The sequence below is a fragment of the Pyrus communis genome, chromosome 5 (assembly GCF_963583255.1).
Source record: "Pyrus communis chromosome 5, drPyrComm1.1, whole genome shotgun sequence".
Classification (NCBI taxonomy): Eukaryota; Viridiplantae; Streptophyta; class Magnoliopsida; order Rosales; family Rosaceae; genus Pyrus; species Pyrus communis.
The window spans coordinates 22,004,282-22,027,848 of NC_084807.1; the positions used below are offsets into that span (position 1 = coordinate 22,004,282).

General features: G+C 35.6%; 1 protein-coding gene across 1 annotated transcript; it reads right to left on the reverse strand.

The window, feature by feature from the left end:
• Positions 1-12,097: 12,097 nt before the first annotated feature.
• LOC137733333 (ethylene-responsive transcription factor RAP2-7-like) lies at positions 12,098-15,280 on the reverse strand. The gene is made up of 9 exons (XM_068472486.1): positions 14,760-15,280; positions 14,633-14,658; positions 14,490-14,520; positions 14,287-14,374; positions 14,009-14,166; positions 13,784-13,890; positions 13,403-13,512; positions 13,175-13,267; positions 12,098-12,355 (listed from the first exon to the last, which is right to left on the reverse strand). Exons 1-9 carry the CDS (start codon positions 15,278-15,280, stop codon positions 12,098-12,100), a joined length of 1,392 nt encoding a protein of 463 aa, XP_068328587.1.
• Positions 15,281-23,567: the final 8,287 nt, after the last annotated feature.

The window sequence follows — 23,567 nt, forward strand, 5'->3', positions numbered from 1 at the left end:
CCATTGCTTTATAGTATTATGCCTTCGTCTAATTTGTCTAGACTTCCCATTGTATACACTATTTTTAGCTCAATATTATGCAGCTAAACTCTCACAGTGTATACATATTGCCATTACAGGTTTAGGCCATATGGGAACATCTTCCAAAAAATCTCTTAGCCACTCAGCTTCTCCTCCAGCCATATCGAGAGCTACAAAATTCCGATTCCATAGTTGATCGGGCTATGCATGTTTGTTTAGAAGATTTCCAAGATATTGCTGCTCTTCCCAAAGTAAATACATATCCACTTGTGGATTTTGTATCATTATTATCCGATATCCAATTCACATTAGTAAGTCCTTCAAGCACAGGAGGATACCTTGTATAATGCAATCCATAATTCATTGTATGCTTTAAGTATCTCAATACTCAAATTAAAGCTTCCCAATGATCATGCCCAGGATTGCATGTATATCTACTTAGTCTACTCACTGAGTATGCTATATTAGGCCTTGTATAGTTCATTATGTACATAAGGCTTCTAATAACTTGTGAGTATTCTCGTTGAGATATAACATCTCCTCTATTCGTCTTAAGTTTGCTATTGGCATCAAAAGGAGTAATTGCATCTTTACTTTCCAAATGACCATATTTTCTAAGTGTAGCTTCTATATAATGGGAATGTGTAAGAATATATCCTTCTTGGTTTCTTTTTATTTTTAGCCCAAGAATCAAATCAGCTAATCCAAGATCTTTCATATCGAAACTTGATTTCAATATCTTCTTGGTCCAATTTATTATTTCTTTGTTGGTTCCCATTATAAGCATATCATCTACATATAAACACAACATAATGCAAGCATTATTTTGAGTTTTTGTGTAGACACACTTATCACACTCATTTATCTTAAAACTGTATGTGATCATAATATGGTCAAATTTTTCATGCCATTACTTTGGAGCTTGTTTAAGCCCGTATAGCGATTTCACAAGTTTACAAACTTTGTGTTCTTGACCTTTAACCACAAACCCCTCGGGTTGTTCCATATATATTTCCTCATCTAAATCTCCATTTAAGAATGCAGTCTTTACATCCATTTGATGTATTTCCATGTTATGAAGTGCAACTATAGCAATCAACAATCTTATTAACGTAATTCTCGTTATAGGCGAGTATGTATCAAAGAAATCCAAACCATGTTTTTGACGGTATCATTTAGCTACCAAACGAGCCTTATATTTGTCAATTGTACCATCAGGTTTTAATTTCTTCTTAAAGATCCATTTGTACCTAATTGGCTTATTGCCAGGGGGCAAATCGACTAATTCCCATGTATGATTTTGCATAATGGAATCTATCTCACTGTTAACTGCATCCTTCCAAAATGGAGCTTCAGGAGTGGACATGGCCTCCTTGAATGATTGAGGTTCTGTCTCGGTTAATAAGGTCACAAAATCAGGCCCAAAGTCCTTTCGAATTTTTGTCCTTTTACTCCTTCTAGGTTCAAGTTCTTCTTCTTCTTGAACTCTAGATGAGGATGAGCCATCATCATGTTCTCTAGGTTCATCATTAACCTCAGATACATCATCATGTAATCTCCTTTTTAATAAATTAGACTTGCCTATTTTGTATGGAAATATATCCTCAAAAAATATTGCATTTATAGATTCTATAATAGTATTGACATGTATATCACTTACTTCGGAATGAAAAACTAAGAATCTATAAGCTGAACTATTAGATGCAAAACCAATAAAAACACTATCTATAGTTTTAGGCCCTAATTTTGTTCTCTTTGGCAATGGGACTTGTACCTTTGCCAGGCAACCCCACACTTTAAGCAATTTAAACGTTGGGGTTCTTCCTTTCCATAATTCATACGGTGACTCCTTTCTCGTTTTAGGTGGAATTCGATTCAAAATTTTATTTGCAGTAAGTAAAGCTTCACCCCACAAATTGTGTGGAAGCCCAGAGCTATTCAACATAGAATTGATCATGACTTTAAAAGTCCTATTTTTCCGTTCGGCAACACCGTTTTGTTGCGATGTATAAGGGGTTGTTGTTTGATGAATTATGCCATGTGTGGCACAAAATTCAGCAAAGGCATGGGACTCATATTCTCCTCCCCTATCGGGCCTTAAGACTTTAATCTTCTTGTTAAGTTGATTTTCAACTTCTGCCTTATATGTCTTAAACATATCCAAGGTCTCATCTTTACTATGAAATAAATAAACATAACAATACTTCCTGAAATCATCTATAAATGTTACATAATAGTTCTTTCCACCACGAGATAGATATGATCTAAAATCACACAAGTCACTATGAATTAAATCTAATAAATCAGTTGACTTTTCATGCACTAATTTAAAGCTTTGACTTGCAAATTTCGATTATGTACAAGTCTCACATTTAACATTATCTAGATAATCAATTTTGGGCAGCAAACCTAAATTATGCATTCTAAAAAGAGAACAAAAATTTACATGTCCTAATCTAGAGTGCCATAAATTAGACGAATCAACAATATAAGGAGAAACATTATTTATTTCATTCATAGCATTAGCAAGTACATTTAGTTTGAATAATCCATCAATAAGGTAATCCTTCCCTACAAACATTCCCCCTTTAGTTAGTACAAACTTATTAGACTCAAAAACTAGTTTGAATCCTTTCTTACTAAGGATAGGACCATAAACAAGATTCTTCCTTATATCGGGGACATGCAGCACGTCAAGGAGGGTTAATTCCTTTCCAGAAGTGAATTTTAGAACATATTTCCTTATTCTAGCCACAACAAATGTAGATGTATTGCCCATAAACAGCTGCTCGTTTCCCTCGATTTTCTGGTACGAAGAGAACATATTTCTGTCACCACACACATGGCGAGTTGCACTAGTATCTATCCACCAATTAGCGTGGTCAGATACAAGGTTGATTTCAGAAATCATTGCAGCCGGGGCATCCACATTATTTTCAATCACGTTTGCGCGGTTGTTGTTTCCTTGACTTCCAGGACCTTGATCCCTTCGATGACGACATTCTTGAGCCCTATGGCCTTGCTTTCCACAAACCCAGCAACTTCCCTTGATTTTCTTGAAGTCCTTGCCTTTCACTCCAGGGGCATAGTTCTTTTCCTTCTTCTTGGTTTTCTGGAATTTCGTCCTTTGCTTTGATGAACTTCCTTCAACAACATTCGCCTTGACTTCCATACTCGAAACCAAGCCCTTCTCATTCTTTCTGTTATCTTCCTCTATTCTCAGCCTTACAATGAGATCCTCAAGGGTCATCTCCTTACGTTTGTGCTTGAGATAATTCTTGAACTCTTTCCAAGAAGGTGGCAGTTTTTCCATAAAGAATGCCACTTAGAAAGACTCATTGATCACCATCCCATTAACATGAATGTCATGGATGATTTTCTGGAGATCTTCAGTTTGAGAGACAACAGACTTGGAATCCACCATTTTATAGTCCAAAAATTTGCCCACGATAAATTTCTTCGAACCAGCATCCTCGGTTTTATATTTTTTCTCACATGATTCCCAAAGTTCCTTGGCTGTTTTGCATACTACATAGACATCATACAATGAATCATCTAATGCATTGAGAATATAGTTTCTGCAGAGGAAATCATTATGATTCTAGGCATCTATAGCCGTTAAAGTTTCTACAGAAAAAATATTTTCTCCATTTGCAATAGGTACAATCTCGCGCAGAACATTAGCCAAATTCAAGGTTGTAAAATAAAATAGCATCTTTTGTTGCCATCTTTTGAAGTCTCCGCCCTTAAATTTCTCAGGCTTTTCAGAATGAGGTTTAGTTCCCGATTGTTCCATACTGTTCGAAGATTGTTGGAGAACAATTTAGAAGCAATAAAATAATAGAAATAGAGAACCGAAATACTTATACTTTATTATTCAAAAATACTTGTAATACAGAATGCAATTATGTTGCAGTAGCAAAAAATTAAAATGATACTAACTTGAATGAATTAAAGGTAGAGGCTAGCGCAAACACGATATCCTTCAAACAATATTTCCGTCCCACTCGTGTGTTTATGGTTCTACAACGTCTGCTCGACCAGGATACAACTACCTAATTCTACAACCCGCATTGGATTATAAAACTCTAGCGAATTGCTTTGTGTGTTTACTATCTGGAAATTTTGTACAGAAGACAAGGAGGAAGAAAAAAAAAAGATTTTTGATGGAACTGAGGACTCCAGTTATACAGGCTCTTTCATACCTCTTCAAACACCTTTTGAATCTATCTGAAGCTATACAACTCTTTCCAAAGAGTAGTGTCTATTAATCAAAACGTTTTTAATTAATTTAATTAAAAACTTAACTCGAAATTAAAACTAATTGATCAGATTAATTGATCAGATTAATTTTAATTCTTTGGCCCCAAGTGCCCTTGTCTTGATTAATTAATATTAATATTATAGTATAATCATTAAGCCTAATCCATACAATTAGTGGCCCAAACCTCAATCCTCATTCCAAATGGTTCAAGTTCTAATTACTAAGAAAAAGGAATAAGCCTATATAAAGACTAGTAAAAAACCACTGTTGCCCGATATGGGACAAGAGGGGTCTCAAAACTCCTACAAGTTCTAACCCAACGCCATTTCCCAAATCAACAAAGCGGTCCGACACCATGTTAGCTCTTTGTAAATGTGTAGTATACTGCAGTTCCATCTACATTGATAAACTCCTGACAACCCAATATACGAGTAGGATGATGAGGGTAGCCAAACTCTGACTCAAAACATTTTCTTATTCCGCCATTTCCATGGGAACCAAGAAGTAAAAACAAAAGTAGGAAAAATCATGGCAGTTGTAGTCTTCCAAGTTCCAAGAAGCCCACTCGACAATATCATTAGTTTACAGTGATTGGATCATAGTGATTCTCCGAGGGAGGATAAGGAGTTTGCACTTCCAAGTTGAAAGCATTTGTTGCACTTTGTCAATCACGTGTAAAATTAGAGGAACCCCCAAATACTTACCAAGGTTTTCAGTCATAGGAAATCTACAAATTTCAGTAATATCAGTAACAACCAGAGAGTCTAAATGTTGCCATAACAGCTCCCTGTTGTTGTTACAAGGGTTAACATAAACCATGGTGAATAATACATTGCCAGTAGGAGAAAAAACTAGAGCAGACAACGCCTAATCAAGCCATTCCACTACTTCTAATTTGCATTTTTTTATCATGCCATAGCACCCACATACCTCTCGAGAAACCCCAGCATCAACTAAATCATATGTTGGAAACCCCAATGACTTGATCACCTTTTAAGCTTCGACCCTACTGATTCAAGGCTCAACCATGACACAAATACTGACATTATTTATTCTGGAATGATCTTTGACAGAGGCCTGCAAAGACTTCCTCCTCGTGCTTCTAACACTTCAACAAAGAATATTCATAATAAAAAGGAATTTGAGGTGAAAGATGGCCTAGACCACATGAGTAAGTCGATAACCATGTCTTCCCCACTATTAGGGAGAGCACAATCACACTTACTAGCCTCATTAGAAGGTTGTCCAGTGAGTTTTAGAGAAGTGTTTTGCTAATCTTACGAGATGTCTCTGGAACCATAGAGCAAGATACCATTTCTGACTCATCTTCGTTTTCATTCGATGTCATCTTTATATTGTTATTGATCACATTACGATAAGGGTCTCCAGTATAATTTCCAAAAATATTTGGGGGTTGTATAACCATTATATCTGCTCTCCATCTTCTGCACTCTCCACATTGCCACTATGATCATGTGCATAAGAGTAATGAGTAAGTGCTGAAATTGTCCTGTAACTCTTTGTAGCTTTTTGCTTGGGGGCATTAACATTGGTACTAGGATTAGCATGAGCAGGCTTTTGCATAGTTAGCCCATTGGCATTGGTCAAATCTTTGAGGACCTTTCTAGGCCTCCCAACTTTTTTCTTTCCTGAAGCAATCTGGTTCTGCTTAATTACCTCTAGCAACGGTAGAGTTCTTCTCCGGTTTCTTTCTCAAATCTTTTAAAAACTCATTGGATTCCCTCAGCCTCAAGGCAATGCTCTTTGTTGTGCTCAACCTTGCAACACTTGAAACAAATCAAAGGTAAATTATGAGAATGCCCTTTTCCAGTCAGTTTAATATCACTGAATTTCTCCAATTCATATAGACCTTGTCAAAAAATCAAATTGACTGGAACATCCACCTCTTCTGTTTCTTAGGCCATTTCCAACTGGACTGGCCAAAGAGTTTTAGGCCAAAATATGGCCTTTTTTTACACAAACTCATCTCCAATAAAGGGGCAGGCCAAAAATTTTTAGGACCCACTAGGCCAAAATCTAGCCATATGGCCAGCGAGCCGGGCAACTTAACCAGCCAGCCGGCCCGAAAAGTTACGCCCAGCTGTGAGCAACCCACTTGCTAGTTGACATCAGTTAGCCATTGGATTTGATATTTTTTTTTTTAAGACAATTTTTTTTTCCAATAGATACCTAAACCATTTCTACACTATTTCTCACATCCGTTTCACCCTTCTATATTATCTTACCTCATTTTATTTCAATTCTTCACATTCTTTAAACTCCTATCCGAAAAATTAAATTTTTTTTGAAGCAAAACATACATAGCATTCCAATAGGTTAATTTAATTAACTAATAAAGTTAAAGAGCAAACTTAAAAATAATAAATTATTGAGGGGACTAAAAAGTAGCCCCTTTGGTTGGAGATGATATATAAATATGGTCTGACACTGTCATTAAAAAAATAAATTCTTGCAAGGCTATAATCTGGACGAGGGCTAAACATAGCTTATTCGGTTGAAGATAGCCATACAATGTGTCTTTTTTATTTACAATAAATACAACTTCTTTTATAAGAAAAATAAGATTAAATATCAGGGAACTTTAACGAAAAACTTCTGATACTGTTCACTTTAACGAAAAACCACATTTTTACACTAAAAAGTCAATCATGGTACTATTCACTTTACCTTTTATTTTGTCCTTATCGTTAAAACTCAAAATTTTCAAAGCGTTTTCATTAGTTTTCCTTAAATACTACTAAAGCAAATTGGGCCTATAATCAGCTCGAAACAGTACTTTCATCAAATATCAAGACGATGTGTTTCACCACGTAGTAACTTACATCGCTTTATTTAGAAAGTGAGGGACCAAGATTATGTAATGGTCGGGTCCAATCATGCCTAAAAAAGTAAAAATAAAATGATCAATACATTTGCACCAACTTTGTTCTCTTGCAAGACACAAGGCAAGCCTTGTCTTTGAAGGGAGAGAGTTGAACTTCAGACCTGGGTGGTGCTTAAAAAAAGGTTTCTCTTTTACGTTTAAATCATCAATTTTTCGACAAAAAAAAAAAAAAAAAAAAAAACTAAGTTACAAATCTTTTGCTATTAAGTTTATGTATAATTTATATATTATTGCATATTTTATTTTCCTACCAATTGAATTTTTTTTAATATTTTATTAGTATAATTTAAATTTTTTTGTGGTACCTTTATTTCATATGCTATATTTTATTTTTATTGATATTAAAATGAAATTTGTTACTACCCAAATGAATTGCTCGCTACAACTTCAGTCCAATATTGTGCTTGAAATTTTTGAGTTTGAATAAAAAGCAACCGTGACCTGAAAAAGAAAGCATAGTGATATTCAATTTAGCTCGACGTGTTTAAAACTGCATGTAAACCAAATAGTCATTTCTTGTATCGACCCAGTAGTCAATGTCTCTCTTTTATAGTATATAGGAATTTGACTTATGTTATAATTGGTTTAAAAAACAATATGAAACAAAAAGACATATATAATACAACTTTTTATCAGCAAGCTAAGTTAAAAATTAGGGTATACAAACAATTACCTAAGTTTTGAACTAATATCTAATATTTGTCCAGCCCAAACGGCGCGGGCAGCTAGGTTAGTTTGGTGTTTGCCTAAAGAAAATGGTAGTGTAAGTATTTCTTGGTTAACATTAGGTTAAAGCGACATCAATAGGTACTTAAAGATTTAAATAATGTTACGTTGATTCTGGTTTAGGGTTCGAGGTCAAGGTTGATGAGCATCAGGATCCAAACTACTAACTTTCTTTCTAGCATGCAACTTGGATGGCTTGAAACTTATTGTAGTTGACCCAACGCACAGATTATAGCTAACAAGGGAACGTGAGCTGTGTTTAGACCGTCGTGAGACATGTTAGTTTTATCCTACTGATGACAGTGTCACAATAGTAATTCAACCTAGTACGAGAGGACAAAAGGAATCGTTGATTCACATAATTGGTCATCGCGCTTGGTTGAAAAGCTAGTGGCACGAAGCTACTGTGCGTTGGATTATGACTGAACGCCTCTAAGTTAGAATCCGAGTTAGAAGCGATGCATGCGCCCACCGTCCGATTGCCGACCTGCAGTAAGGGCTTCGGCCCCCAAAGGCTCATGTCAATGGTCAAGTCATTGTGGTGGACGAGCCGTGATGGCCGCCTTGAATTATAATTTTCACTGTGCGGCAGGTAGAATTCTTTACAGATGACTTAAATACGCGACGGGGTATTGTAAGTGGCAAAGTGGTCTTGTTGCCATGATCCACTAAGATTCAATCCTGCATCACTTTGATTCATCCTTCCCATTTTCGTCCCCTACACAACCTTTTCAATTTACTTATGTTTCGAGATGCGAGATTATTAGTCGACAATTGGGCAAAAATTCCTAACACTTTGGCCTATCCGACAATCTTGCAAAATTGTTTATCAATCTTAAAGTTGGCTACCAAATTCATGTCGGGACTTTAACTTTGCCATGTTTTTTTTCCAAGTCATGTCGAGACTTTAGCTTTGCCATGTATTTTGACATATAGCCTCGCTTTACGTTGACAACAAGCGAGGCTAGTACAACCCATGTGATTTGTTATGACATGTCAAAAGGCATTTAAGCCTCGCTTTATGCTGACAACAAGTGAGGCTAAGGCTACCTATGCACATTGTCAATGGCATGTCATTAATTCAAGCTTCTTGCATGTCACAAGATTGGTTTGAGACTTGGCATACGCATTATAATATGAATGGGAGACATAATCGATATATTAGATATAGTATTTAATTAAAAATGAAGATGCCAAGTCATGACAAGTTGGTTATTTCTCTAGTCTAATCAGCCAATCATTTTATTACATGTGTATGTAATTAGATTGTTAGGGATTGTAATATTAAACATGGCCCTTGCTATATATACTATATTTCTGTGTAATTATAATTCATTCCAAGAAAAAGGAACATTTACAGAAAAGTTATCTCTTAGTTTCTTGATGGTATCAGAGCCAGATTGTCCTATATGTTAAGCACAACAGCCACACGTGCTCCACGTCACCCCATTTATGTTGTCTATGTGTTAGGCTTGAACATTCGTCATACTTGAGGGGGCGTGTTGAGAATTAATCCCACATTGTTAGGAGGAGAGACCTTGTATTTGCTTAAAAGTAGTTGGGCTACTCCTCATATTGCTAATTGGTTTTATAGTGGAATCCCAATTTCTTCATGGTATCAGTAGCTTTACCAGTCATGAAGCCATTGATTGTTTTGATTGCATGAATCCAGAGATATCTAGCAAAATTCCTTCTACCAACCTTGCTGCGATGTGTGCCCACTTTACCTCCAAATCTACTCCATCGTGGCTCATAGACTCCGGCACAACTTCTCATATCACCAATGACATCTCCAACATTATTTCTCCTACTCATTACACTAGCAAAGACAAAGTTTATATTGGTGATGGTAAATGTCTGTCCACTCAACTTGTTGGCTCTTTTTCATTGCATACTTTTAATGCTTTACTTACATTAAAAAAATGTTCTTCATGTTCCTAAAACGAAGCACAATCTATTATCTGCTTTTCAATTTCTCAAAGACAATCATTGTTCATTGACACTTAACTCTAATGGATCCGTTGTCAATGACCGTTTTACGAGGAAGATGCTTTTGAAGGGTCTAGTTAGAGATGGTTTTTATCCTCCACAAAGCTATCCTCATATTGGTACATCTTCTCCAACTTCATCATCAATTCTTATCAAGTGTCAAAGCTCCAATACAAATATGGCATCGTAGATAAGGGCCATTCATCCTCTTCTATCTTTAGGAAGATTATTTATGGTAATAAACTTGCTTTGCAAGGTAAAACTTCAGTTGAATTCTTTTGTTTAGACTGTTATAGCTAAGAATCATAAGTTGCCATTTAGTCCTGCTACTTCATCTTCTGTGCAAAGTTTAGATCTATTGCATTACTTTTTACTAATGGATGATCATAGCAAGTATTGCTGATTTTTTTTCTTTAAAGGCAAAGTCTGAGGTCTGTTCTACATTTTTGCATCAATTTAGTTGTCCTCGTACACCTGAACAGAATGGATATGTAGAAAGAAAACACAAGCATCTTGTAAAGACAACTGGAACTCTCTTGGTTGCATCTCATGTCCCTCAGGAATACTAGGTTGAAGCTTTTTCTACTGCAGTTTATTTGATTAACATATTGCCTATTTGTGGTATTGCCAAATCCCCATGGGAACTGTTATTTCATAGATATCCTGATTATACTAGGCTTAAGATCTTTGATTGTAGTTGTTATCCATGATTAAAACCCTATGTTTCCTCTAAGTTAGATGGCAAAAGAGAGATGTCTCTTTCTTAGGTATAGCGTGTTGCACAAAGGACATAGGTGCTTAGATCCTGATAATAATAGAGTATAGATATGTCAACATGTTTTATTTGATGAAACCACTTTCCATTTCACAAATCCTCTCACCATTCAACTTCTATAAACCTGCAATTTCTCATTTCTTCATCTTTTTCTACTTCAAGTAATTCATCATTACCATCTATTTCATCTCCAATCATCTCCTCATTATCTGATCATGTTCCTTTACATACCAATACCTCAAGTAATTCATCATTGCCATCTCAGTCCACTTCCAACACTCTACCTCTGCACAATATACATCCTATGGTCACAAGAACCAAAAATGGTATTTTTAAGCCAAAAACTTACACTGTCACTAAATCACATTTACCTACTTTCGTTGAATTTGCACCTATTACCTACAATTTGACTTCCACATATGCTCATTGAAGGTTAGCTATGCAAGATGAATGTAATGCCTTTCAATCCACTGGCACTTGGACTTTAGTTCATTCATCTTCATCTCAAAATGTGGTTAGTTGTAAATAAATGTTTAGAATAAAGAAAAGGCTAATGGGACGGTTGATATATACAAAGCAAGGCTTGTTAATAAAGGATTTCACCAAAAAGAAGGTTTAGGTTATCAGGAAGCATTCAGCATTGTGGCAAAACCTGTTACAATTAATATTTTGTTAACCTTTGTAGCACAACTTAATTGGTTTAGATAAGGTTGTTAGATATTGTATTGTACATAACCCTTGCTATTATACTATACTTCTATGTAATTATAATTCATTTAATGAAAGAGGAACATTGATAGAAAAACTATCTCTTAGTTTCTTTATTAATCAATGTTACAAAAATCGACTAGGCACTAGGTGATAAACGTCCGCCTCAACTAGGCCCAAGGCACTAGCCCTTAGGTGCTAGGTGCTAGGCGGGCCACCTAGACGGAGCTTAGGGGGACTAGGCTATTTGGTAAGTTTCTTTTTTCTTAATTTTTTAAATTTTATGAAAAAAAGTGACTTGGGGTTCAGAATAGCCTCATCTCTCTCTTCCATGTTTTATCCTCACCTCCTCTACAACCATCTTCCCCGTTGCCTACAGCCTAGTGATTTTTAAGACCAAGGTATTAATAAATAAATTATGTGTTAATACGAGCGAATTGCTATATACTTCCTCGTGCCAATGTGAAAATCAAACTTGGGAAACTTATGGTAACATACAAGTTTCTTTTCCTCATGCATTTTGCCACTAGAAAGATTATAACCATTTACTTACAACTGAAGCTCACATATAACAGTTACAAGGACAATGTTAGGTCATATATAGCACTGTATGTTTGATAATATGAAACACATTCGAAACGAAAAAAAACATCTCTGCACATTACAAACTAGTACATATGCTCATGACCTAGCCAGCCTTTCAAAAGCACTAGTAAATGTTGGATGTGGCCGGGAAAGGAAGGCAGCCGAGATTGTAGGCAGAAGTGTTGCTGTCTTGGAGGTTCGGAGGAAGGGAAGTAGGCGGAGGAGGTGTAGTAGCTGTAGAAGATGGGAATCCTGATGATGCTGCAATAGAAAACACTTGCATTGGGTTGACATTGTTGCTGTTTCCATAAACTTGACATGCCCCATTTGTGTATCTCGGCGAAGAAATTGGTTGCAATCTGTTATGATCTGAAGTTATTTCCTGTAAGAAAAGGCTTAGGTTAATTAGCCTATAGACTAATTTGAAACGTATTTTGCAAAATAAAATGGCTGATCTTAATCACTTCACAAGCATGGTAACTATTTCGTTTTCAGTTTTGGGTTTCACTTTTTATAAATTGATGCAAAGGAAATGAAAACAAGATTATCTATCATTTTTCTTCACTCACTTTCAAGTTGGTGAGGGGGCTCAAAAAATATGTGAGTCATAAAATGGACTAGTGTCCTCTCCCATGTTTGGTGGTCTTAATAAAGAAAAGGATTAGACTCACTAGGTCGGTATTAATCTCACGTGTTAAATATGCTAGGAGAAAAAAAAATTAAAGTCTCATCTCTAGCAGAAGATTTTGCATGGCACGGTGTTGATGAAATATTCATAAAGACATATATAAGTTTTTGCTTAAATGTCTTTGTTTTATTGGCATGGGATGTCACGTAACGGTGTATCTGTGCCATGTAAATTGTTCTCCATCTCTAGGGTGAGACTCAATAGGACGAGACTGGACCTAGTTCCAATCTTGTCCGACCCACTAATTAAATGAGACCTAAATAGGAGAAAAGTTTAAGTGTGACGACAAAGATGAAGTAAGAAGTTATATGAAAAGTTTGAAGATAACTATGGTATTCATATATGCATTTAAGTGGCTCATCCAACAGTTACATTCAGAAGTTTCAAACATTAGTGTACTCTAAAATTTCATGCATTCGTATTACTTTATAAACTGCCAAAGACAAGAATCAAAAGTCCATCTATGTTCAAAACAAAAAATTAACAATATATGATAGATATGAGAAGTATTACCCCATGTCTTTGTACGAAGCCTGGATATAGGGCAGGACACTTGGTTAGAACATGAGGGAGTTGTCCCATAGCTGCAGAAGAAAACCCATTAACCTGCACAAGTTGGCACTACATATCACTAAACAGCCACCAAGAACTGACTGACGAAAGCCCCATTCATTCAGAAATATAGATGAGAAGAAACAAATAAGGGACAAAAACATGAAAATTACTAAAATCAGGACACACCATTAGCCTCTCTTTAGGAAATTGAAAATCCCCTAATTTTCCAATCCTCTTTTGACCAGTAGAACAAGGTTGAGAAATCCCTAGGCTCAAATCAAGGTTGTGACCACTGCCTGCATTTACACCAAGACCAAATTCATTGTATCAGTTCATGAGTAGCCATGGACTTTTTACTTTTTTATTTTATTTCTTTTATTCCATATTGTACGTAAGACAATAGAAATCAAGAAAACCGTTGTCGGTTTCACAAGGAGTGCTAGACTCAGATGCGCAGATGTGCGTAAGTGAATTCTGACCGACTATTTGTAGGTCAGGACTCAGAACCAACTCATGCTCTTGTCCATGCACAACTGATGCTAATATTTTCCTCGTTTCGCAGTGTACCTTCAACGCTAGCATTTAAAACCGTCTCCCCTTCGTAGATATTAGGGTCAAAGTTTGTAACTGCCTCTCTTCCGGTCCTGCATTTGATGGCCTCCTTTTCAAAGACCCTGGTATCCAGCAACAGAAAATACACGTTAGATATAGTGTTTGTATATATATACATATATGTATATATCCTTAAATTCAGCTGAAAAATAGCTTCAGTTAAAGGGAGGACGTTCTCACTTTTTCCGAGGAACTTGTCCCATTCGATCTTCCCATTTGGCACCACATTCAGGCAGACGAGCTGCAGCTACACCTCTGTATTTCGAGTTCCCACGTGAGGCTCCTGTGGTTTGGCGACGAAGCACGTGCACGAATTCTTCTTTATTCAGATGCCCCAACTGCAAAAATTAATCAATCATACTATAATTAGAAAGATTCGACCAACAAATACTGCAATTAGTAAGTAAATCTGAAGTTAATCCAAACTCTCTAATTATTAAAACAGTCACATTCTATACCAGTTTCATATCTTCCTCATAATCTTCTACATTAAAATTGATATCGGCATCAATTCCGCGAAATTTGATTGCAGCTCGATCGTATACTCTGAAATCATTAAACCCGAGTGAGCTAATCGATCGTCCGCAATTTAGATTAGTTTAAACTATAATATCGCTCACCAAATTGTGTTCATCACAAAAACGAAAATAAAAATCATTACCTAGCTGCAGAATGAGCAGTGTCAAATCCACCTGCAAAAAAAAAAAAAAAAAAAAAAAATTCAAAACCCAATTTAGTTTAGATCCAATCCTTCAAAACGGATGAATCCATTTCTTAAAAACAATTATATGATCAACTGCTCACCTAAATAAACCTGTTTCCCACAATCCCTGCACAACGGAAAAAGAAATAAAAAGCAAAAACAAATGATTGAACAAAATTATTTGCTTAATGAAACACAATAAAGATGATTAACGATGATGATAATCACCATATATGCGACTCCCACCGCCCTGTCCTCCGGTAAAACGTGACGCCGCGGTACTGAGAGCTCCGGGCTCTCGGCCCGCGACGGCTTTTCCGGGGCGGCTGTTTTTTCTGCTGCACAACTCTAAGCTCCGCCTGAGTCTGGCTTCCAGACTCGGCAAACGACAGGTTCAGCCAGTGAGTCCTTGCCGTTGATAAGGACGATGATGATAATCCCAACCCACAGTCTGCCCCCTCCTTGCCTCCTCCGCCATATCCGGCCACCGGAAAAAGCGGCCTCGTCACGAACTGCAGAGACTGAGTCTGGTCTCCGTCCCCAGAAATGGAGAGACCGTCTTTCTCTCTCCTCAGGATATCAAACATGAAAGAGGAAGTGGTATTGTTGGTGGAGTCTTCGTCTCCGGCATTGCCTGGAGTCGGAGCTTCGTCGGCATTGACGACGGAGGAGTTGGAGGTCCCGGAATCTTCTACCTCCATAGATTTTGTATTAGTTATGTCGATGAAATTAATGTTAAGATCCAACATGTTCGTGTGTAATTCTTTGCTCTGGTTTAGCTATTGGTTTAGCATTAGCTCAGCTCAGAATCTTTGAAACAAAAAACCCAATTGCAGCAACCGAATTTGGAACAATAAAATCAAACCACCAGAAAAATTCTGTGAACTTTGTCAGAGAGAAGAAAGGAAGCAGAGAGGAAGAAAGATGAGAACTGGTTGTGAGGCTTTGAGGGAGGTCTCAAAGGCTAAATAGAAAGAGATGGGGACGTGTTAGCTGTGAAGGAAGAGAACAGTTACACTTGGAATGGGGTGTTGAATTTTTGTTTATTTGTTGGTTGTTTTATTAACCTCCCACATATTGTTGAATACACCACACATCTATTTTTTCAATCAAAATTTATCTTAGTACACCCCCACATACTTTCCTATACTACCCTCACACCCCAAACTTTCTACATACACTCCACATTTTTTATATACATTCAACATTATCTCATTGTTCATTCTTACCACACTTCTAAATTTTAAGACTCTCGCTAGACATGTAAATGCTAATTATGAGGTCGACTACATGACATTAGATTGTTGGTTTATTTTACCGGAAGGGCACAAATCCAGAATTTGTATCCTTCTCTGTTACTCCTCTAGAGTCAATCTCGCAAAATTTCAACCCAAAAAAGAATGATGGACATGGGTGAAATTTTTTTTTTTTCAAAATTATAATGGGTTCAATTCTTTTTACTGAGCAAAACTTAAAAGAAAGTAGTGCCGACCGCCAAGATTACCACTTAGAGAAAAAATTGTTTATATTATAATGGATTTATTCAATTTTTTTTTTTTTAAGAAATTGAAAATTTGTTTTGGAGTAGTTATAGATTTTGACAACAAAAAAATGTTGTAGTTCTTACAAAAATCCATAATGAAGTACATTTGGTTACGAATTCGTAACATTTTCTTATTTTTAGGGTTTAGGTTTCTATCAATTTGGGGGTTTTTGTCAATTAGGGGTTTTAGGGTTCGGGTTTATGACAACCAATTTAGAGTTAGGGTTCATATTAGTAAATAATTTGTGTATTCAATTTCTTTTAAATTTTTTGGGGCTAAATAGTCATTTCATGTTAAGATACATGAGTGATTAATAATATATACTAGCATTTGCCTACACACTTTGTGTGTATGAACACATTTTTTTAGAAAATGAGAAGGAGAGACTAGCATTTGCCTACACACTTTGTGTGTATGAACACATTTTTTTAGAAAATGAGAAGGAGAGAGAGAGAGAGAGAGAGAGAACGTGGGGGAGTGGAAGGTTTTTGTTTTTGGTTTTTTTTATTTTTTTTATTTTTTATTTTTTTAATATTGTAGGTATTTTAACATCACCTGTAGGTGAGGCTTCAATAAAAAACAGTAAAATTTGGATTTGTGAAATTACATTACGGCCCACCATTTTTTTTGTGTGATAGAAGACTAAGTAGTCTTTTCACCCTCTTTTAGTTGACAAAGAGGGTTTCATTAATTATTAGAGATTTATGTGGGGTGTATTCAACAATATGTGGGGTACTAATAAAAAAACCATTTGTTTGGTTTTATTTTTTAGGGATAATACTTGTATGAGTAATGCTATATAGACTAATTTTTTATATCATATTTGTAAATCATGTGATCTGTTAATTAAAAAAAAAGGGTAAATTACACTTTACCACCTCGGATTTGAGGTAACCTCGTACAACATCTTCAAAACATTTCATTTTCATACATCACATACTATTTTATTTCAATATAATACATCCGTTATATTTTCCATCTAGTGGTCCGTTAAGAGCTAACGTGGCTGCCAAATTTATACCACGTGGCAAAAAAATAATTTTTTATACATTTAAAATATTATAATAATTTACCATATTAAAAAAAAAAAACGAAACCCAAAAACTCATTCCTCCAACCCACCTACCTCTCCTCCACTCTCTTCACCTCCCCTCCCATCCAAAAACCCACCCCAACCCCACCTCTTCATTGTACTTCTTCGCCATTCACACTCAACGATTCTAGAGCATGTTTCAGATTCAAACCCTCCCCATTTAATTCCTTTAAATCGAATGACCCACTTCCCAATTTCCCCTTACCCTTAAACCCATCACCCAATTCCTCAGCTTCTCCAAATCCTCCATCTTCAAGCTCCAGGCTTCTGAAACCTATCTGCCAAGACCTTGACTTGTTTGTCGGCGCTGACAGAGAACAAGTTCAAAGCTTTCTCGACAACCTCCCACGGTCGCTCGAGCTCGGACACGGCGGCTTTGAGCTTGGCCCTCTTTCGAATCTCGTAGATTTGGAGAACGAGAGGCACTACATTTGGGAAACGAATTAGGGATAAAGTGGAGAAATATGGGGAAATTGGAGAATTGAAATTAGGGTTTGCAGCGATTGGAACAGAGGAAGAAGATGGCGGGAAGTGAGGGCAGCGGAGCGGACCCTTTAGAAGTACGATGGCAGAGGTGGGGATGGGGTGGGATGGGATGAGGTGGGTTTTTGGATGGGAGGGGAGGTGAAGAGAATGGATGAAAGCGAGGTGGGGGTCGGGGGGAATGGGTTTCTGGGTTTGGGTTTTTTTTTTTTTTTTTTTTTTAATAGGTTCAATATTATAATATTTTTAATGGAAAAAAAAAAATTACCACGTGGCACAAATTTGGCAGTCACGTCAGCTTTTAACAAATCAATGAATGGAAAATGTAGTGGATGTATTATATTGAAATAAAATAGTACGTAAGGTATGAAAGTGAAATGTTTTGAAGATGTTGTATGAGGTTGCAATAGACCTCAAACTTGAGGTGGTAAAGTGTAATTTATCCTAAAAAATAAGTACATTAATCAACACTTAAATAACAATCCAATCATCAATAATGATGTCATATGGTTTTCAAAATATGATTTAACTAGATGGTCTCCTTAGTATTATCCTGCTTGTATTCACCTCTTTGGAAGGATGAGCTCATTTCTAAACTTGCAAATAACGTATCATCATCGTAAAAATTGTATCAAAATCGTCATTAAATCAACCTTACAAAAATCAATTGAATTAGATATCGTTTAGTCATCAAAATGTATCAATAAGTGGACGGTTCATCATTAATATGTTACTTGGTACTTACACCGTCGATTTACTTGATACTTCTAGATGATTAAACGAACTTCTATTTGAATGATTTTTATAAGCATAATCTTTACATTAAAATTTAAAAACTAAACCGTTCTAATTATAAATTTTTTTATATGGTAATGAGCTCATTCCCTAAAAATGAAATACAATTATTATTATTTTTTAGAGAGCTTCTTGTTTTTTCTCTCTTGTTTTTGGAAAGAGTAAGGAGAGATTTTAAGGAAGTTAAAAGTAAATTACCAAATTGATTTCCATTAATATGAATCTGAATCAAGGGCAGTATAAATCAGGTAACTTGATTTTGCACTAAATAGTGAAGTGACTTGACCCAACCTAAAGAGGAATAGCATAAAGGTGCTCGATTTATGGGTTACTATATTTTATATCATAAGAAAATGTAGTAATGATCTCTCAATTTTAACTTAATTAAAGTAATAATCTCTCAACTAAAAATTCATGATCATTGGTCCCTTAACTCATCAAAACATGTAGCTATGGCCCTTTTCGTCAATTCCGTTAAAATTTCTGTTAAAATGAATCACATGTCACGCACGTGAGGCCGAATCAATGGGCAAACATAAAAAACCAAATGAAATTTTTTTTGTAGAAATGGTCCCTCAACTTTAAACCAATTAGAGAAATGGTCTCTCTACTTTAACCCAATTAGAGAAATTGTCTCTCTACTTTAACCCAATTGAAGCAATGGTCCCTAAATTTTAACTCAATTATAGCAATAGTCCTTTAAACACAAGTCATTTTGACGGAATTCTCATGGAGTTGACGAAAATGACCATAGATGTACGTTTTAATGAGTTAAAAGACCAATGGTCATGAATGTTTAGTTAAAGAACCATTGCTCCAATTAGGTTAAAATTAAAGAATCATTGCTATAATTTTCTCTCATGTTACGAGTAATTTCTCACAACAAACTACAAAGTTTTAATTTTCTCACATTGTTTCACAGATTTGAAATTGTCTAATTTATATTTATGGGTTGGTCCTTCGATAAATTAATGACGTGGTGCATGTCGACTCTGTTTATAGGTTGACCCAATACTAGCACTATATGGACAAAAACAAAATCATTATGAAGCTTCATCTTCTCCTAATCGATGCTTTATTTACCTAAAAAGACAACCAACTGAAAAGTTTTAGTCCAAATTGTGCAATTGTGGTTATTTACCTAAGAAGACAACCAATTGAAAAGTTTTAGTCCAAATTGTACAATTGTGGCTTATATGCAAGTCTATAATGGATCCCTCATATGACGTGTCACCACTTTAACAAGGAGTAAATGTTCAAACAGATGAAACATATAAATTGATACAATTTTAAAACCTCATGATCCTATGTAATAATGTTAAACATGATGAACCCATTTTGAAAATAACCTAAAACCTAGAGGGTGTATACGTATACGTGTATGTATATGTATATATGTATATGTACATGGATAATTCATATATATGTGTTTTTTTTTTCTCGATTTGTATGGCAACAATATAAGATGTTTATATTGCTAGACCACAAATTTGAATTATTAATCAAACTGATTTTTTCATGAATATAAAATTTAAATTGACAATGGGACAATATAAACATTTATCTAGCTACAAAAATCTAGCAAGGCAACATTACGATGTATAATCCCATATTTCACTTCATGCATATGAGCACATGAGATTTTTGGTAAAATTATTCATTAAAAATACCTAAAATATGGACGGATGAAATTTCTAAGCGATAGCACTAATATGACCATATTGTATTGTGCATATAACAATGCAAAATCGTCTCATATCGGGAAATTTGACAGAACATTGAGAAATAAACTACAATATATAATAAATGATTCTATTAGTTGTTTAAAATATTCTGTAATAAAACCTTATACACATACTGTACTGTTTTTTATCTCAAGAAAAGAGATTGAATTGAAGATCAAAACCATGAGTACAACCGGTTCCAGTTCAATCAAATAAAAACACATTCCATGCTTTTGAAGGCAAGGAACGAAATATGAAGATTCTGAAAGTCAGGCCCCATCTCGTAACACCATTCACAAGGAAGTTGGTCTCCCTAAAAACATGCTTCCAAGTGATATTGTTGAAGGAGTTGCGACCCGTGCAATGTCATCAAAGATGGGTTTTAGTCTCCAAGGGACTTGACAAATCCTCTTAGCTGCATCAATAACTAGCTTTAAGTCCCCTTCAACATTAATGTTCTTGAAACTTCTGTACTGTATATATGATAATACATTAATGTTCTTGAAACTTCTGTACTGTATATATGATATAATACATATAAACTAAAGAAACAATCCATATAATTAGTAATGAGCCACATGTACGCATCTCTAAAATATCGAGAGAGATAAAACATACACTTACGCCCAATTTGGTTTTTTTTTATTTTATTTTATTTTATTTTTTTATTATTTTTTTTATACCAAAAATTGCTTGATAAAAATAAAATATCGTGCTTATTTTAAAAGTAATGTCCTCCATAAGGCAACTATTAAAAGCAGTGTGTAGGTTGCCCTTTAAAACTGCTTTAATAAAAAACAGAGTTGAGCCTTTAATGAATATTTTAAATTCATGTAATATGCTTATTAATTTTACAAAATAACATATTTATTCTGCTAGATCATTGGATAGAAATTAAAATAGTGACCACTACCACATGCCACTACAATCCCTAACCTCTTACACCACCATTGACATTAACACCATCATTGTTGTCACCACCACCACCACAACTGTACCCGCCACCACTGCCACCACAACCTCAACTGCCACTACTATTGTTGCCGCCACCGCCACCACCAGTATAAATGCAACCGCCACCATTGTCACCACAACTACCACTATAGGCGGCACCTAGGTGGTTTGGTTTATTTATTTGCTTATTAATTGTGTGTTTTTTTTCTTTTTAAGTTTCATGGTGGTATACTTATGGAAATGGTGTACCTAATTTGCAAAGGATGGATTGACTACAAGTTCATCTAGCTGTGAAATGAATTGGAGCACGTTTGAGGGAATACATACAAAGAAAAGAAATAAACTAGATACAACAAGGTTAAATGATTTAGTCTATGTCCAATCCAATGCAAGGATCATGAACAAGAAGAATTTAGTCTATCATCCAAGAATACTCCTCATTATGACTATATGCTTACTGTTTTTTTTTAATATTGAACTTGTTAGATAGATGTACTTTGTGTATTCTTCTACTTCTATTTTTGCATTTTATCATTCTTTTATTATCCATACTAGTTTTTTTTTTTTTTTTTTCCAAGTGTTAATCGGCATTTATTTACAAGATATATAATAATTTTACATAAATCCGCCTAGACCCTACCTAGCGGCCTATGCACTAGACCCCTACCCGCCGTCCGATTAGCGCCTAGTATTGTTTAGAACCTTGCTTAAAGCACAACAAAAACAATATTAAAAAAAAATAAATAAATAAATAAAACACAACAATCTCAAACTGGCCAATTAAAGCAATGTACTTATGCAATGGACAAAATTATTGAAGAAGTTGAAACCATTGAGAGTGAAAATGATTCATACGTAAGACAGCCGATTGGGGAAACAAGGATTGATAGTTGTTTTCTTCTTCTTTCCCAAAAGGGGCATATACACAGGAATATCAAATTGACATATTCGTGCTCAAATCGGATACCTCCTAGAAATCCATCCATCTCACTGACTCGTATAAAATTTGGAACCACAATAATTTTTGGTATTGCAAGTGGCCCTTGTCATATCGTTTTCACTCACCACCTTCATCCTCACACACAAACAAGTTTAGTGGAATTATGGGACCTTTGTGTCCAATAAAAACAGAGTATAAGACGAATTAACAGCTTCATATTTTCAGCTATTAACCATAATTTATTTTAATTCAAATATAACACAATTCCAAAGTAAAATTATTGTTTAAGACAAACTTCAACCCTTAGGTTAAAACGTATAATTTTTAACCTAGAAAATTTAAGTTTTAACCTATAAACAGTTTTTCTGCTCCAATTAAACTTTTAGCCCAAGATTATTAAAGAATAAATATAGGATAATTTTTTCTTAAGGTAACTTAAGAGAAAAAAAAAATTATGTAAACTATCCTAATTTAGTTTTATGAACATTTTTGAACCTAAAAATATTTAAATTCCGATAAATATTGAAAAATCATAAAACTTGTGGAACACTATGAATATGAAACACATGAAATCATTTTTTTTAATTATTTTAGCCTTTGGGTTTAAATTTGGACCATTAGTTTTTTTTTTTTTTTTTTTTTGACTATTGAATTTAATTATATTAGATCTTAGTCATTGTTGTAACATCCCACATCACCCAGGAGAATGGATCATGTAAGCCTTATATGTATATTCTCATCTCTACCTAGCACGAGGCCTTTTGGGAGCTCACTGGCTTCGGGTTCCATTGGAACCCCAAAGTTAAGCGAGTTCGTGCGAGAGCAATCCTAGGATGGGTGACTCACTGGGAAGTTCTCATGTGAGTTCCCAGAAACAAAATGGTGAGGGTGTGATCAGGGCCTAAAGTGGACAATATCGTGATATGGTGGAGTCGAGCCAAGGATGTAGTGGAGGCCCGGGCCGGGATGTGACAATTTGGTATCAGAGCCAATCCCTGGCCAGAAGTGTGCCGATGAGGACGTCGGGCCCCTAAGGGGGGTGGATTGTAACATCCCACATCGCCCAGGGGAATGGATCTTGTAAGCATTATATGTATATTCTCATCTCTACCTAGCACGAGGCCTTTTGGAAGTTCACTGGCTTCGGGTTCCATTGGAACTCCTAAGTTAAGCGAGTTCGCACGAGAGCAATACCAGGATGGGTGACCCACTGGGAAGTTCTCGTGTGAGTTCCCATAAACAAAACCGTAAGGGCGTGGTCGGGGCCTAAAGCGGACAATATCGTGCTATGATAGAGTCAAGCCCGGGATGTAGTGGGGGCCTAGGTCGGGATGTGATAGTTGTAATCAATGAATTCATAAATATAAAACTACAAAAAATATGCATGTATGGTGAGCCAAATACACATCCCCACTAACCCAGGGAGAATTATGGCCTAAATTTTCCTAAGAATGAGTTTTACTTAAGTGTTGGAATAGGTATAATACAATTAAAGAAATGTTT